General features: G+C 39.4%; 1 protein-coding gene across 1 annotated transcript in view; it reads left to right on the forward strand.

The window, feature by feature from the left end:
• The window catches only part of ERO1A (endoplasmic reticulum oxidoreductase 1 alpha), a gene marked incomplete in the record, with an annotated part of 31,439 nt that overhangs the window by 4,524 nt on the left and 8,814 nt on the right, over window positions 1-18,101 (forward strand). Inside the window, 4 exon segments of the mRNA XM_072428551.1 lie at window positions 3,457-3,495; window positions 12,093-12,175; window positions 13,083-13,159; window positions 13,775-13,895. Coding sequence (XP_072284652.1) covers window positions 3,457-3,495; window positions 12,093-12,175; window positions 13,083-13,159; window positions 13,775-13,895 — 320 coding nt within the window.

The following is an 18,101-nucleotide window of genomic DNA, read 5'->3' on the forward strand; positions in this document are numbered from 1 at the left end:
TCCCACCATTTATTGTGACCAAAATGCTTTTACAATCATTATGGTAAGTGTAAAGTAACATTTAAATATTCTCTGCACGTTTAGTAGTTTTTATCACCATATTATGTAATTGCTGTTACAATTTATTATTATTTTTATTATTATTATTAACAGGATTTATATCGCGCCAACATAATACGCAGCCCTGTACGTTAAATAGGGGTTGCAAATGACACAGATACAATATTGAGAGGTCTGGAGTTTATTGGTGAACGGTCAAAAACCCCAGACCTTTCAATTGCTTAAGTCGCTAAATGCTTTCTCTGCAATATTAAATTATAAATGCTCCATATCAGCTTCCAGGATGAATGTAGCACACGTTCCTTTGTGTTTTACTCATTAATGCAGGGAAGGTGAACTTTCTCCAGATGCTGGAGCATGCATGCTCCCCTGAGAATAGTTGTTAAGCAACAGCTGGAGTTTGAAAGCAGGAGGGTGAATGAGGCTTAAAGGACTAGGTGAACTAAACTGCAGCTAACCTTTATGAAAGCAACTAAGGTGGACCATTGAGTCTGCACGAATAAATTACTGACACCTTTCAATATACAGCAATCGTATCATTTAAAGAGGAAGTGAACCCAAAAACTCCCTAAAACAAAAAAATACACTTACGTTCAATCCCGCAGAGCAGTCGTTTTGTCCGGAGGGTTCTTCCATCAGGTCCTGCATCCTCCTGGTATCCGTCTTCGCGCGACCATCTTCTCTCTGTTCTTCCGGGTTCTTCTTCCTATGTCACCCAATGCAGGCGGGAGGTCAGGGGACGTAGATTGGGAAAAAAACTTGCAGATCTCACTGCGCATGTGTGAAATTGGCAATTTCTTTCCCTTTTGGTGAAAGGGCTCCTTCTGCACATGCCCGAGATGCTCAGGCATGCACAGAAGGAGCAGCCAAGAGCCTCCCAGGATGCGTGACGTAGGTATTCTGGGAGGCTGTGCGCTCCTACTTATTCTCCATCGCCTAGATGATCGATAATTAAGAGGGCGGTGCTGCACCTTTAAAAAAAAAAAAAAAAAAGGGTGTTGCACCCAAAAACGCAAACAAACAGCATGTTTACCTTACATAAAAGGGTTGTCTACCCTTTTATATAAAGTGAATATTCTAAGTTTAGGATTGCTATAAATATAAAGCCAACCTTGAGCTCCAGTCTTCTGACCTTGCCTAGGATGGAATGATGTCAGAAGTCTACTGTGGCCAAAAAGAACAAATTTTTCAGTTGTCTCGCCCTCCCTGATCAAACTGCAAAATGTTAGATGTTTGAGTATAGCCATAACCTTCAGAAGCTGTAGGATTTACATTATTGTGCCATATCGGGCTAAACAAAAATGCCTCAGCTGGTATCCTAGGCATCCTACATGATCAGAGCTTTGGTGTATCTGGTAACATCTAGTATGATTATGGCCAACTGAAATCATCCCAAGGAGTCAGTTTCAGTCTGCAAGGTGTTAAACTAATTGGTATCTATGCCACACACGCACACCCACTCCCCATCTACCAGCAGTGAGATTGTGCTAGGCTTTCTACAAGCTTAACTCATGGAAATAATATCGCTGGTTACGATAACAATTTAGAAAGAAACTGTACAGAAACTAATGGACACATAAAATATTTATGTAACATTAGAAAGCCATTGTCACAGAATAAAAAGAATGCACCAATAAATCTGAGGCTTGCAGCACTTCTCCTTTTTTCATGACTTGCAGTGTGCTTTGGAAGTTTCTAGGGAGTTGACAATTTAGAAGGTATCAGTTCCCTTGTACAGCCACCTCCCTTCTTGCTCATCATTGTCTTATGTTCATTTTGGAGTGTCTAATTACTGTCTGGGCTGGCCTAGCTCCTTTTTCACCCTCACCTTCATATATAACATTTTATGTGGCAGCTTGTGCAGGAAAAAGAGGATTGCTATGGATCAGTCTTTATCAACCTTTTTAACTTGTGTGTGTGTGTATCTTTGAAGAGAATCTTTGAAATATTTTTTTAGGACATCAGGGAACCCCAGCTTAGTGTTCTCCCCAGGCCCTTTTAGCTGGGTGTACCACCCGGCACTTTTCAGTAATCTCCCGGCTGTTATTGTGTGGTTACAGAAGAAATGGGTCAAAATACAGGGGCTGCAACCCGCCTACAAAACACTTTGAATTTCATTTAAATACCCGTAGTACCTGTACTACTACTAATACTTATAATAAAAATATTATTATTATTAATAATAATAATAATAATAATCATAAACAGGATTTATATAGCGCCAACATATTATTCAGCGCTGCACATTAAATAAGGGTAGCAAATGAGAGACAGATACAGACAGTGATACAGGAGGAGAGGAGTCGGATAAAAGCAATGGCATGCATCAGTATTTGTATATTTCAGAGCTGTCACATTATAAGAGTCACAGTAAACAGAAAAGGTGCAAAGCATATGAAAATAGACATTCAAAAACTATTTTATTTTAGATGTGACAGTTTGATACAATCTGTATAAATATTTTTATTCAGTATGTATACCACAGAATCCTTTATACTTTTAAGATCTTTATAGTAATGTAACAATAAAAGCTGTGTTTCTATGATAAAAGAAGATAAAAGTTATGTTTTGTGGCTTGTACAGTGGTGATAGTGACAAAACTGGGTTCTTCTGAGGGAAACTATTTGTATAAAAGTTGTGAAAGCAGCAAGGCAGGAACATCCAGGGGTGCTGTTTCTGGCTTTGCAGTGCTCTCCCAGGCCCCTTTTAGCTGGGTGCACCACCCGGCACTTTTAAGTTACTACCCAAAGCCAGCCGGTTGTTTACTAAAAATGCTTCTCACCAAGATTAAAAGAATATCTGGAGAAATAGTGAAATGACTTCCTGTTGTTGCACATAACTTGCCCTTTAACACATTTTTTATCTTTTTATTACGCTTTAATATTAAACTTTACCGGTTTCATCAGAGCGAGAAAGTAAAACTTTACACAACAGTTTATGGGCAGCGCGGTGGCTCAGCTGTAGCGCTGGGTTCCAGGTCCGAATCTTGTCCAGGACACTCTCTGCATGGAGTTTGCAGGTTCTCCCTATGTCTGTGTGGGTTTCTACCAACAACCTAAAAACAAGCAGCTAGGTTAATTGGCTTCCCCCCAAAATTGACCTTGGACTGTATTAAAGACACATGATTATGGTAGGGACATTAGAATATGAGCTCCTTCGTGGGACAGCTAGTGTCATGACTATGTGACTTTTGTACAGCGCTGCGTAATATGTTGGCTCTATATAAATATTAATAATAATAACCCTTTTTTAACACTTTATTGCATTATCCAACATGTCATTAAAAATATGTCTGTTGTTTATCTATGAATAAATTGGGGTCTCTTGATACCACGTAAGCCTTGTAGAGAAATAATAAAATTCTCTTTTCTCTTTGTTTTGTTTATTTGTTTTTAGGATGCCGTTCCACTTGGAATAAAATCACCCGGGTACAAGGTATGTGGAAATAATTTTTTTAGTTTGCTTGCCATGCTAACAATAATTTTAAAGCACTGCTCTGGCTATATTAGTTATAATGGGGAAGGAATAAAATCTCTATTTGCTTCTGATTGCTGTATCTGTAGCTATTCGAGAGAGTAAGGGGGTTAAAGAGAGGAAATGATGGTCGGTTTTGAAATCCCCTGTTCTCATGTTTAAGTGACCCAATTCTGTTAGTATCCTGATAACTTTGTCAGATGCCTGCTAGCTATGGGTTAATGTACTTTTTAGCCATGGCAGCTCTTTATTACAATCATACTGTGTGGGTGTGTTGATTGCTATGTTGGATACAATATACCCATAATAGTAGGACAGGAAGGTTTGCAGTTGAACTGAAAATTTGATGTAAAGGAAATGAGATAACTGTGGGCTGATGTTTCTCTATCAGTGTCATGTGTATATACGAAGCTTCCTCTGTAGCTGTGCAGCTTTTTATGTTGCCAGTAGGAGTCAAAAAAATAAAAAAAATATAAAAAGTAAAAATATAAAAGTAAAAATAAATCTAATTGTCCACCAATGGCAAAGCAAATTCTTAAAATCTGACTGTTAAAACTTAAATCTGATGTCCTTGGGGAACAGATCTTTTAAAATAGACTACTGGGCTTAAAATATAATTTTCTCAAGATTTGTAGAATATCAACAGCAACCACAAAATAGTTATCAAAAAAGTTACTTCTCTCGATGTCCCACCTACTCACCCGGTCATTACTAACCTACAATCACAGATCTGACCTCTGCAGTATATACCTTCTTGGAGCTTTGTATGTCGGATTGAACATTTAGTTTGCGTTGCTCCTTGTCCCTGAAATGTCAGTCTGTGCTATTGAGGTCTGTGAACAAGCTTGAGAAAGATGGATGAATCTCTCAAAAGCCTAAAGCTGCACTTGCTGTTTTTCAGTACCATAATAAAAAAAAAAAGAAACTATGTACAAAATCACTATACATTCTATCAAAAACTGAGGTTTGTGAAAGATCCAGAGGCCCATCAGTCATTTGTGTTTTCTGCAAACAAATCCTTGGGGAAAATTACATATTTAGCTTGGCTGGAAGCAGACAGGGAGTAAGTCTCCCAAAAGGCAGGAGGCGATCTGTATATATAAACAGGTGCAGAAAATGAGCAGGGACTTTGGCTACAGCCTAGGTATAAACAGGATCTGTTCAATGCCAAGCAGTGTGCCACTATTTTACAAATCTATTCCTCTATGTATTATAAAACTGCAACATAAAAAGTGTGAGGGCAATTTTATGTGTGCAGAAAGTCAGACAGTTTTAGAAAATTTAGTAAAGTGTATGACTGGACAAAATAAAATGCCAGCAGTGTTGTTGCCGCCAACTCTCACCTGCTGGACTGCAGAACATTTGCCCCACTCATAACATAAGGTGGAGATGTCCTGCAAGTGAGAAACAGAGAACACTGACTTCTCCAATGCTCATTAGTTTTTAAACATTTTTGTTTCTGTACCTGAAACCTTTTCAAAGTGACAAACCATGGGACCAGGTATGGGGTACAGAAATGTACAGCATATTTTTTTATCAGGAAGCCTTGCATTCTGGTTTTGCTAGGATGGATGGAGAGGTTTTCCTGCGTCCTGCAGTTGGTTTCTATGGAGCTGTGCAAAGAACTGGAGCCTCTAAATAAACAAGATGTCACGGTTGACAGGATGCACTCTGTAACTCGATAAGATTAAGCAGGCAATGAATTTTGAATGATGATGTAAGTGCAGTTTTGCAGGCTGGTAGTTATTGCGTCACACGACGGGCAGCTATGGCAACGCATACTTGGGTGGCATTTTAGTTAATAGTCGTTTACCATGTATTATTATTATTATTAATAATATTATTATTACGCATTATATAGTGCCAACTTATTCAAAGTCCATAGTCATGTCACTGGTTGTCCCTCAAAGGGGCTCACAAACTAATGTCCCTACTATACTCATATGTCATTAATACCATCTAAAGGTCAATTTTTAGGGAGAAGCCAATTCACCCCACTTAACTGTATGTTTATTTTTTTTTTTTTTTGGAATGTGAGAGGAAACCGGAATACCCAGAGGTAACCCACATAAACATTGAGAGAACCTGCAAACCCTACGCAGATAGTGTCCTGGCCGAGAGATTTAAACCTAGGACCTAGCTCTGCAAAGTGCTAACCATTGAGCCACTGTGCTGCCCATTAAATGTTTTGCGTTTTTCTTTATATTTATGTCAGTCATTTCCAACTTTATAGGGGACCATTCTTTCTAAAAGCCAGCAGCACAAGATATCTATTACTTTCATTGCCTAGAAAATTAGCTTTGTGCTGCTAAAAGCCTACCCACCCCAAATTTTCCACTCTTCCAGTAGTGTACCTCAGTAATCAGTGTTGGTGTTTTAATTCCTCTGTAACCTGTGTATATATATATTTTCAATAAATACACTCATGAGAAAGACAGCACACCCTTTTTCATTTCTAAGCTTTTGTGTATTAGGCCAGTTGTTAAAATTTAGGTATATAGCACATGACATAATACACGGTCATTATTTAATAAAGACTAAATCTAAATGCAGAAGCAGTTTTGTAAGTAGCAGATAGCTGCTGCTAGGCAAAAGCGCTTGATTAGTTCATCATTAGCGAACTTGACTACGTCCAAAAAAAAACCAAACAGAATATTTGGCAGTTTGCTGGTGTGGAGCATTCAGGTGTATGCCATACGATGCCAAAGTGGAAAGCCGTCGGCAATGATCTTGGGGAAGGAATTCATCTGGCAAGGGTTATTCTGCAATTTGCAAAAAGTCCATCATTCAATAGCGAGAATAATTGTTCACAAGAGGAAAATATTCCAGACAGTTGTCAGTCTTTCCTGGAGTGGCTGTCCCAGAAAATTCACTCCAAGGTCAGACTGTGCAATGCTCAGAAATTGCAAAAACAAACACAAGAGATGCATCTTGCACTCAGGCCTCAGTAATAATGTTAAATGTTAAAAGTTTATGAGAGTACAAAAGAAAAAATATGAACTCTTGACTTGTTTAGAAGGGTTGCCAGGAGAAAGCCTCTTCTCTCTGAAAAGAACGTAGGAACATAGATGTTTGGTTTTAATAATAATTAATAATATAATGCACAGAGAAAAAAAACGGAAACACACACAAGTCCACCAAGGCTGGAGAGGATAAACTTTCAGCAGTGAAGCTGGGTGATCCAGCAAACCTGAAATGGATTTCTTAAGTCATTTTCTGTTTGCTAATAAATGTTTTCAATCTCGGACCAAATCCTTACGAGGTTTGCTGGATCCAGCTTCACTGCTGAAAGTGTTTCCTCTCCAGCTTTAGAGAGCTTTAATAAATCAGGCCCCTCCTATCAAACAATGTCAAACATTTTGGTGGAGATGATTTGGGTTTTGAAGCCACAAGAGCTGGTCACCTTGTAGTCATTGAGTCGACCCTTCACTCCTCCGTATACCAAAGCATACTAGAAAGCTAAAGCTTGCTGAAATTGGGTCATGCGACAGGGCAATGAACCCAGGCAGACCACCAAATTACCAACCAAATGGATGAAAAAGAGAAGAATCAAGGTGTTGGAATGGCCCAGTCAAAGTCCAGACCTCCTGATCGAAATGCTGTGTCAGGACCTTAGGAGAGCTGTGCATAAAAATGCCCGCAAGCCTCAATGAACTGAAGCGTTGTTGTAAAGAAGAATAGGCCAGAATAAGTTTTGCCTCAGTGAAGTGAGAGATGGATAAAGTCATTCAAGGTCCCTTCTCCAAATTCTCCCCAGGAATGTTTTTTAGCTGGATGGGAAGAAGCTGTAGGTGGGTAGCAGCCCCTGTATTGTGTTCCAACTTTTCTGTAGTCATCCAATAACAGCAGGGTAGTTACTGAAAAGTGCTAGGTGGTGCACCCAGCTAAAAGGGGCTAGGGAGAACACTGCTTCTGGTTCTACAGGCTAATGATTCATGGAGTTCACTTAGTTTTTCACACACAACTTCTCTATTTTGACTTCGTTTTTGTTAAATAATGACACGGCACAATCTGTTCTGTGGGATTAGATCTAAATAATTTTGGAACCTGCAAAGAATTGTCATACGGGAACTTTATTTGCACTTTACATCTCAGAAGTCTTTTGTTAGATAAAAAACATCAGCTTGTGTAATCTTAACAATCGGTGTCGGGAAGTTATTAGTGTTGGTGTCACCCCTTTGTGTTAATATCTGTGTTGGGCATTGGTGTGAGGAATCACTACTGAGTACTAATGAGATAAGAAGACGGGCACAGAGTGACATTATCTATCTTATCAATATGTGTCAGCTGCACAGGAGAATGTCATCGTCATATCTCTGACCTGCGGCTTCTCTAAATCTTGCCTCACATGGGCATGGCCTGTATGCCAAAAATCAGAACTCTTGTTTTACAGATGGTTACAAAATTTTCCAAAGCAGCAGGAATATTCTCTAAAGAGAGAGAAAGTGTTTTTATAAATGATTTTGCATTGACGGTCGATTGGTGCGTTTAAAAATAATCTATTTGAACAGCAGATGTTTCCCTGTGTGCCAAGGTATTTGTGACATTTATTTTAAATAACACAAATCTATGGATACTTGTATATTATACCACAATAACATCACAATGACAATATGCAACTACAGTGCAATTTTTTTTTTTGTTGGTATGAATAAGTGAATCCTTGAGATTCATTTAGGTGACCTCATCTTGACTGGGATGATGCCATCAGACTGCTGCAGGTAAAAGGGACTAATTCCTTAGTCTCCCCATTTATCAGAATGTAACTTTGCAACTTCATAGCAAGTCACAAGATGACAAGCTGCAGCAGGGGTTGATCTCGGTCTGATATTTGTGAACAAAGTCAGAAACTGCACCAGGATTTACATAGTTGTGTGGTCTGGCATCTTGATCCCTAAAGTAGCTCCCAACCCATGGTGATGCCGGAATACAAAATGGCTCTGTCCTCCTAGAAAAAAATGCAGTGCGGTCCTAACAGGTGCAGTACTCATCGGAGGGAGGACTGTGAGATGTATACACTTTCAACCAGGAATTTATTTTTAGGATGGGTGGGAAGAAATTGTAGGTGGGTGGCAGCCCCTGTATTGTGACTTAACTTATCAGTAACCACCAAAAAACAGCCTGGTCGGTAATGAAATGTGCCGTGTGCTGCACCCAGATGGAAGGGGCTGGGGAGAATACTGCTTAGGAGTGTTAATTGTATGCATGCCAAATATTGTGTAAAGTTAACATGCAAAAGCATATCTGCTGCTTGGTCCAAAGTTGAGGAGACGCTTCTCTCTGTTACAAAGTCAAATATTGCTTTTGGGGAAATTAGCATTTGACCAAAGACCCCAGGTCCCACCACATGATTGTTCCCTCATCCCCCATTTCTTGCTGCATCTGCTTCATTAGCCTTAAAGTAGAACTAAACCAGCAACATTCCCCATTCCTCATTCCTTTGCTGAGAGCTGCAATTATTCTCATCCAGCATTTATATAGCCCTGACATATTTTGCAGCACTGTTCAAAGTCCATAGTCATGTTACTAGATGTCCCTCAAAGGGGCTCACAATCTAATGTCCCTACCATAGTCATATGTCTTACACAGTTGAAGGTTAATACAGTTGAAGGGTAATTTTTTAGAGGGACGCCAATAAACTTAACTGCATGTTTTTGGAATGTGGGAGGAAACCCACCCAAACACCGGGAGAACCTGCAAACTCCATGCAGATTGTGTAACTTCTTCTTTTTCTAATCTTCAGCCAAATTGACTGACCATGCCGCAATGAGTTTGTTTATTCCTTGCATGCACAAGGGAAGCTGGCATTTTCGGGTTTCCCTGGCAGCCAACACATGAGCAGCTCACCAAAATTTGACCACTGAGTGACAATTGCACAGGTAGGACCAGTTATTGCAGCAGGAACATTGCCTATCCCTTCCTTCAATAAACACCTGCAAATTGGTACTTTAATTCCACTTTTAAAACAATCAGGACACCAGCTGTATTGCAAATTAAGGGTTGGAGATTAAACATTAAAATGCCGCCCACCCTATAAACTGTAACTAAATGATTTTTGTATTGGCTATAATGAAGTAAGCGGGTGATATACTGTAGTCTAGGAGAGACTTGAGCAACACTGACAGTGCTGCTTGGGATTTCAGGGCAGCATTGTGGGCTCATTACAGAAAATTAAGAGCTCTCTGGACTTTTGGGGGGTTAGTCTGCTGACACTTAAAAATGTGCATGTGTTGCAATCATTTACTAATGACTCCTAATCTGGAAGAGCTATGCACAGCGTGCATTTCTCCGACTTTCCATCCAATCATTTTATTGATATTTGATGTTCAGATGCTTTGTAAAATTAGTATATTGTATTAAAAAGAAATATAAGGCTTGAAATGCTGATCACCCTGTAGACATTGGTTGCATACATTGGTGTCTCATTCTTGAAGGTCAAGAAAAGTCTAGATTATTTAGTTTGCAAGTGTTACAGAAATACGATGGAAAGTGCCGAAGCCAGGTGGAATCAGTGATTTTTTTGGGAGCTAAAAGAGAAAATAATCTTTTGTGATAAAAGGCCCATTATAGCTGAACTGCCGTTCTCTTTTTAGACAGAAAGATTGTACTTTGAGATTGCCATGGAGTGCTCTCCGGCACAGATTTAGAGCAGTCAGCTGATTCATACCCCAGATTGCAGGGAATGACTTCCAATATATTCATTGATGGTCTTTTTTTAGTCCTACAACAAGGACTAAAAGATGCCAGACAAAGGATTTTTACCTTCGATATGAAGCTTGCACCATAGTAGCAAACGAACACAAGCAAATTAAAGCAAATTTGCATTCGTACTAATGCTTGAGGTACCTGAATGTAACTTAATGTAGGATGCTTGCATTGGAGAGCTTGGATTGGCTAGGAATGGCACAAGAAGCCAATCCGTGAAACATGTTGCTGAGAAGAGTGATAGATGAGCTCTTCTGCTTTTCTTTTCACTGACCAATGAAGGAGTGGGGCAGAGTCCAGGCTGATAGTTGCAGCTGGGAAAACAAGGTGTAAATCCTATTGTGTGATACTTCCCCCTTCTCTTAGATTGTAAGCTCTTCAGGACAGGGTCCTCTTCCTGTGTCATTATTTGTCTCTGTCTGTCATTTGCAACCCCTTTTAATGTACACCGCTGCGTAATATGTTGGCGCTTTATAAATACTGTTTATTATTAATACATAATCTCAGGACTGGGCGGACAAAAAACTAATCCTTTGGCAGCTATAGCGACTCTCTTGCAAGTATTATCAATTGTGTATTCAGTGGTTTGCGTGTTTAGCTTTAATGCAGAACTAACCCTGCTATTCTAGATTGTCCCCATTCCCTCGCAGGACACCATTGTCTTCATCTCTTCTTGTAGACAATCTTTGGCCATCTTGATTGGCCAGTCCGGTATGAGGTAACTCCCATGCAGGAGTTCATTCATTCCTGGCATGGGCAAGGAAAGCCAGGATTGGCGTGTATTCTGGTAATGCTGAAGCTGTCCACATAAGTGATCAGGCAGGTAAGGGGGATTATTGCAGAATGAACATCGCCTGCCCCTTTTTGCAATATTGACCTTCCTGGTTGTGGACTCTTAAAAGGGGAACTTTAGTTCCTCTATAACATGGGAAGAACTTCGGCAGAGCTGCTTTTTTTTTTTTTTTTCTGTACAGCAGAGAGTTGTCAGCTCTATAATATGGGCCCCAAAAGTGAGTGAAAGTCCTCATTTTGGATGATTCTAGTATCCAGTAAAAAAGCAAGGCTAAGGACCTGCAATAAAGCCACATAAACTTGGAAGATCTGCTTATATCCGGCATATATCGGATATTCAGAAACTGCCTCCACATGGGAGATGTCAATAAAAATTGTATTCTTCATATAAAGCTCACCTTTTCTGAAATGCGGCCTTTGTACTTCGCATTTGCTGACAGAATGGTTACATAAATAGTTTCTATGTGCTTAAGGGATTATATGTTCCCTATTAGATTGCGTTACACTTCAGCAACTTGGCTTTGTATTGTGACCAGCAGGGGTTTCAACAAAAAATTCCTGCACCTTCTCTGTAAACTTGTATGATAAGGGATTTAATTAAAAAGAAAGTAAATTACATTTTAAGACTCTCTGATTGTGTTTGAAGCATCCTCGGTTCAGTAAACAGTATGGCAGCAGCAGAAAAGATAAGACAGCAGCGGGAATATAGTTTCCCTTTGGATACGACTCCTGTTCCAAATGAGCCATAAATAGACGTCCGAAAAGTGTGGGAAATGCACCATGGGGCACTTTTTGTTTATGGGCTCTCCGGAAACCCACAATGCAATTTAGCATTTTCTTTTCTGCAGTCCTATAATAATTTAGAAAGTGTCTGCAGGTGGCCGGGTGCAGCCATATTTGATGTTTTATTCTGGGTTAATGGAAGGCAGCTACGTATTTATTTATACGTCTTAGTTTGTATCTTATCAATTTATAATTACTATAAGTACCTGAGTTTTACATGGTATCGGCCGAAAGGATGAGAGTAGAAGGATGAGTTTGCTTTTTTGTGTGTCTTGCAGTACACCGAGGCTGCCAATAGGGGGAATGGTGAACTGGAGTGTGAAAAAGAGAAGAGGCTAGGTGCTGTGGATGAATCTTTGAGGTAAGTGGACCATTTCCATATATTGTATCCCCACTCCAATTTCTGGGATAGTACCCCTGTTATACCGCTACAGTATTGGAAGGTCCTTTAAAATTATCCTAAAAATGTCAGCTTGGTTTTGGGTGGCCCACTGTCAGTGAGGGTGGCCATACACCTTTTGCATGGCTGGATGACCTGGTAAATCCTAATATTTTATCAGTTGTTTACCACCCATTGAATCTGCTGATTAAATGCTGCTCCACTCTGCCCAGGCCTTTCCACTCCAACAGGGGGAGCACTCCTGACAACCTGTAGCAGTTACCGCTGCCTCATGCCAGTGAACCGCTGCTTCAAGAAGATGCTACAAGTACCATCTCCTGGTCTAAGCCCATAGAGAATGAATAGAGGTATTGGTGCCAAATGTGTGTTTGACGCACATTCTTTAAGAACCAGTGCTGTAGTGCGAGTTACTGAGTGGCGGGCAAGGTGCCAGCCCCTTGAAGCCACGTAGGATGGCTCGATCCCGAGGCAGTTCTGAACCTTCCCTGAGAACACTCCTTGCTGTTTACTGTAACAGGCTGAGCTGTGTTGTTATTGTAAATAGCGGGGATATCTCCCATTGGTTTGTAGTTGTTGCTTCCTGCTGACTATATGCTATACTAGTCCATTGAAAGCAGGTGGAACAGTATCCAATCAGGCAAAGAACAGGCATTGCCACTCAAAGTGCAAGATATATATCGAGCAAACATTGATCAGGCCCTAGTCTGTTTTAGATTTATGTTAGATCTTAAGTTTTTATTAAATCTAAGATCTAATCTGGTAAAGATCTCCCAGTTTTTGGCTACCTTAAGATCTTAATTTGGCTACCTTAAGATCCTAATTAATACAAGAGAACATGACCTTATTAACATGACATTTCTTCTTGCAGTGAAGCCGCGCAGGAAGCTTTTTCACAGTGGAATCATCATGATGATAATTTTGATGATAATTTCTGCGAACATGATGGTATGTAGCCTATCTCTTCCTGATTACAGACTGGAACAGTGACATTAGAGCCAAGTCCTCAGATGTAACAGATAGCTCAGTAACAAATACCTTGAAGGTTTTATATTTAAACATTCTATTATCTAAAAGATACAGATCGTTGGAGTGCATAAAGGATAGGATTTGGTTTAAATTACCTAAAGTGTATCTGTAGCCAAAGTATTAAAAACTTGGGACCTGAGGCACTGTTATTTTTCAGTAGTTTGCTTTTTTTAATAAAAGTTTTGCATTTATTGGTTAGGATTCATTGACTTTTTTTTTTTGCTGACTGTGACGCTCTTTTCCTCCAGTGATACTGGGATCATAGTTGCCTTAGGAAATACTAAATGCTGCTTTGCTTTAGGTAGATATTTTGTATGTGGTTTACATTGACCATTCAGTAAGTGTTGATCATCAAGATCGCTTGATTTGGTTAGATAGATTTGTAATGAGATAATTATTCTAAATGCCATATTTCTTGTACTTTGTAACGTTTTGGCCCAATAAGTAAGGGTAAAGCTACTCTTCAATGGCTTCAGTACCTGACTCCTATTGTCAGCATTGTAAAGAATGCTTCATGTATATCAATTCTTTCAGATGAAGAATCTCCTGACGCAGAGTATGTTGATCTACTTATTAACCCTGAGCGTTACACTGGGTACAAAGGACCTGATGCTTGGAAGATCTGGAACAGCATTTACGAAGAAAACTGTTTCAAGTAGGTGACTATATCCTCCATATTTGTCTTTAGGACTGTGGAGAAAACGAATAACCTTAATGGGCCATCATTGTGGTTGGTATGGGGAAGGGTTAGTAACTCTGCCAGATAGGATATAAAACATAATTTTCATATTTCATTTCATATTTCATATATATATATATATATTCATTTTCTGTATCCTTCCCTTGCATCTTTACCTTTTTACTTTAAGCTCAGCCACACATTAAGTTTTGATTACTTTAAATACTTATATTTCTCCGTAATATTGGTCTGTTATCTGGTGCCAGGTGAAACAGAAAATTAGGGAATGTCATCCCTTTTTTTCATTATATGAGATAGGTGTTGGAATAAACAGACTGCATTCCTCTCAATGATGACAGTCATTCAAACACATTTTGGTAAAAGGGGGATAGGAGACTTCTATGCCTTGCCTATTCAGGCAGCATTGCAGCACATGGGAAAATACATGCATGCACATGATATGTGTGTTGCAGGAAGACTTGCGTTGTAGTTTCATTGACGTAACTCCACAACACACTGACTCGTCCATGGTGGCCTGTGTGTTCCTAAACCACACAGAGGTGATTAGGGAATTGGAGTCTGTCAGATTATTGCTTCACGTCTGTCCCCATAACAAAGGTTTCCCCTCACCTTCTTTTCAGGTGATAGATGCCGGATGAACAGAAACATAAGTATTTTGTTTTACGGGGACACAGCCAGGCCTACAATGACCTCACACACATGCAGCATTTATCTGCGTTCTAATACTTCCCTATTCTATACACCATTTAAAAATAACTTTAGTTTAGAATTCAACTTGAAAAGGAAAAGCCTATGATTATAAAAGGAAATGGTTTCCTACAAAACCTTCTTCCTGCCAGTAATCTCTGTGAAAGGCAAGCTGGCTTCCCTAGCAAAATATAGCTGACGGAGAACAGCTTCAATGTACCACCCTGCAAATTCATGTTTTTTAATTACCTTGTTACACACACTCTGGTTTAATTACAGGTAAAGATTATGTCATTATTATTTATTTTTGTGTGTTCCTCCATGTATATTAAACACCAGCATTACTCAGAAAGCATAAACATTGTTTTTTTGGAGTACTGTGCGGGAGAATCAGACTGTAGACCTGGACCAAGCCCATTATGAGAGTGGGGTCCAGCTCTCTAGTGTGCGTCTAGCACAGGGCCTAAGGTTCAGTAAGTTTTGTAGCTTTCCCCTTTCAGGCTTGTTCCCCCTTTTTTTTTTTTTTTCACCTGTCCATCCTAAGGTGATAATGTTCATTTACTGTACTGTATGAAGGAGCAGCATTGTTTCCACGGGAGAGGACTACAAACACCTTAGAGCAGTTTTAGACCTGCAGTAAGATCCTGTGTGGCTCCTGGCAGCTGGCACCTTGTCCACTGCTCAGTTCCTAAAGCAGATCTATTGAAAAAACAAAAAAAACACCAGGAGGCAGTACTATTTGACAAAAGAAACATGCAATGCACACGTGCAGAGTTACATCATCCTATGAATGAACAAGAGCCGGTAGTGAAGATGGCGAGGCTTTAGGATGCAGCAATGACAGGTCCTGGATTTGTCATCACTGCTGTGCAACTGCACAGTGCAAATATGATCCATAATCCGCAAGTATGTTGTGCATACTTGCTCATTATGGCATAAGCTCACTACCCACCAATCCCAGTTTAGTTCTGTTTTAAAGAAGCAGCCTCTGCAGATTTGGCTGTGGGCAGCAATGCACAGTACTGTTTGTTCATTGCCCCTTCCAATTCTCCATGGGGCTGCTACAGGTAAAAGCTTTTTGCAGCATCCCCCCTGATGCAGCAGGTCACTGACATGAGGAAGCACTAATGGCACCCCAACACCACCACCAGGCTAAATATAACCTTATTTTCCCATTTTCTTCATGACAAATTGATGGGGTTCAGTAGTCCTGAGAATTATTTGGGGGTGATATAACTGATTAGCATTTAGCAAAGGCCAAGAGCATAGAAATGTATATTTTACAGGCAATGAAAGAATAATAATTAGGTATAGTTTGCATACAATTTCAAGATGAATTGCAAATATAGTAAGAAAAAAAAATCATGGCCCCAAATACAGCTTAAGATTTAAAATATAATATAATAATGTTTCTGATAACATTTGAGGTTAGTTACCCTTTTAAGCTGCTCTAGCACTGTATTGATTTTGTGCTTCTCTATCAGTGAACTTGTTGACCTCGGTTCCAAGCCTTGCTGTTTATTTTTCTAGCTGCGCAGCCTTTAACTGTTTGCATATTCAAATACAAGGGAAACCGTACATGCAGCTGAGCAGCTTTATCATCCAAGTCAAACACAGCCTAAGTGACAAGACGGGAAATGAAAGGACTCCGAAAATACTTAATGTCCTGTAAAACTAGTTTTATTACTGGTAAATTAATACATTCATTTAAAATATAATATAATAATGTTTCTGATAACATTTGAGGTTAGTTACCCTTTTAAGCTGCTCTAGCACTGTATTGATTTTGTGCTTCTCTATCAGTGAACTTGTTGACCTCGGTTCCAAGCCTTGCTGTTTATTTTTCTAGCTGTGCAGCCTTTAACTGTTTGCATATTCAAATACAAGGGAAACCGTACATGCAGCCGAGCAGCTTTATCATCCAAGTCAAACACAGCCTAAGTGACAAGACGGGAAATGAAAGGACTCCGAAAATACTTAATGTCCTGTAAAACTAGTTTTATTACTGGTAAATTAATACATTCCAAGAGCCCTTATGGAAAGGAGTGGAAGCCTGCAGCTGCAGGTGCTTATCGGCAGTGATGAAAAGATAGAGCTTGCTGATCAATGCATCAATATTAAGCTTAATATACTCTGCCATTGGGTGATGAGATTGGTGGTCCGGGGCAGGGTCTCTGAGTAAAGTTTTCTCTTAAGTAAGGGAACATTCAGGTTGGGATTTAAGTCTTATACAGGTACTCTTAGGAGCCATTTGGATTCATTTTAATTACCAGTAGGCCTAAAACCCAGGGAACCAGGTCTGGTTTCTTCATGGAACCACTTTCAGCAAGCTGTTACCTATGTCTTGGCAAAGAGTAGCCAATGCTGGAAGTTATCCTACCTGAACCCCTGGAGAATTAAGAGACTTGACAGAGAAAAGCCCCTTATAATTTTTAGCTGAATGGCCCTCAGTAAAATATTTCCTCTCATCTACTATTTCAATTTGATATTAATATTTATTATATGAAGAAACCTAAATATTCCCAAGAAGAACACCAATACTCCAATATACAGCGTTCATTCAGAAATAGTGTGGTTGTGAAGGATATGTTGTCTAATAAATACAACTTATTAAAACATTTAGGATTACATATATTAAAGCACCTTAAACTCTGTTTAATTGTGCCTGGCTTGGTTTAATGTAATGTTTTGAATAGAAAGGGGAATTTGCAAGCTGACAAATCTTGGCCAACTCTACAAAACATTGCCTTCCTTTGTGTTACCGAATATGCGATGGGGAAAGGCTGTCGGAGCAGCCACTTCCTCTTCCTTAACTCATCAGATGGACAAAGACTTCAGTTCAGCCACAAATGAGAGATACAATTTACATTGTGCAACGATTTTTGGAAGTTCCAGGAATATTGTGCAACAGAGTGCAATTGTATGCCCAATATATTTATCTGTACTATGACCTTTATCAGCCCCGGTCTGATTACCTAACCCCATTTTACAAACCCTTAGTGTCACCAACTTGCTAGCCACAGAAAATGCAATTTTTTTTAACTCTCACCTATTTTGGGTTTCCTGAGGAAGTCCCTTTTAATTCTCATTTTGCCCTGAGAATAAATATTCTCTATGTTTATTTAAAAGCATAATGTCCTGTGTCAGTTGTTTAGAATTGCAGGATCCCTTAAATTGCAGGCCATTTAAGGACTGTAATTTAAGGAATTCTATAACTCTAAACAACTGACACAGGGCTGACAACAAGTCTTGTAAATTCATTGCACTAAGTGGCATGTGGTGTCATTCCACAACAGAAATTTGGGACCTGAGTGCATTTCTGAAAGATCAATATTTACAGGTTCTTCAAAGGAATAAAACATGGAAAAAATATATATATTTATTGCAAAGATGTAATGCATATGTGTTAAAATCTTTAGGAAATGTAATGGTCAATTATGTGAACTGTGTCTCCATGAATCAAATAGCTACTGA

Source organism: Pyxicephalus adspersus, chromosome 12 (assembly GCF_032062135.1).
Source record: "Pyxicephalus adspersus chromosome 12, UCB_Pads_2.0, whole genome shotgun sequence".
Classification (NCBI taxonomy): Eukaryota; Metazoa; Chordata; class Amphibia; order Anura; family Pyxicephalidae; genus Pyxicephalus; species Pyxicephalus adspersus.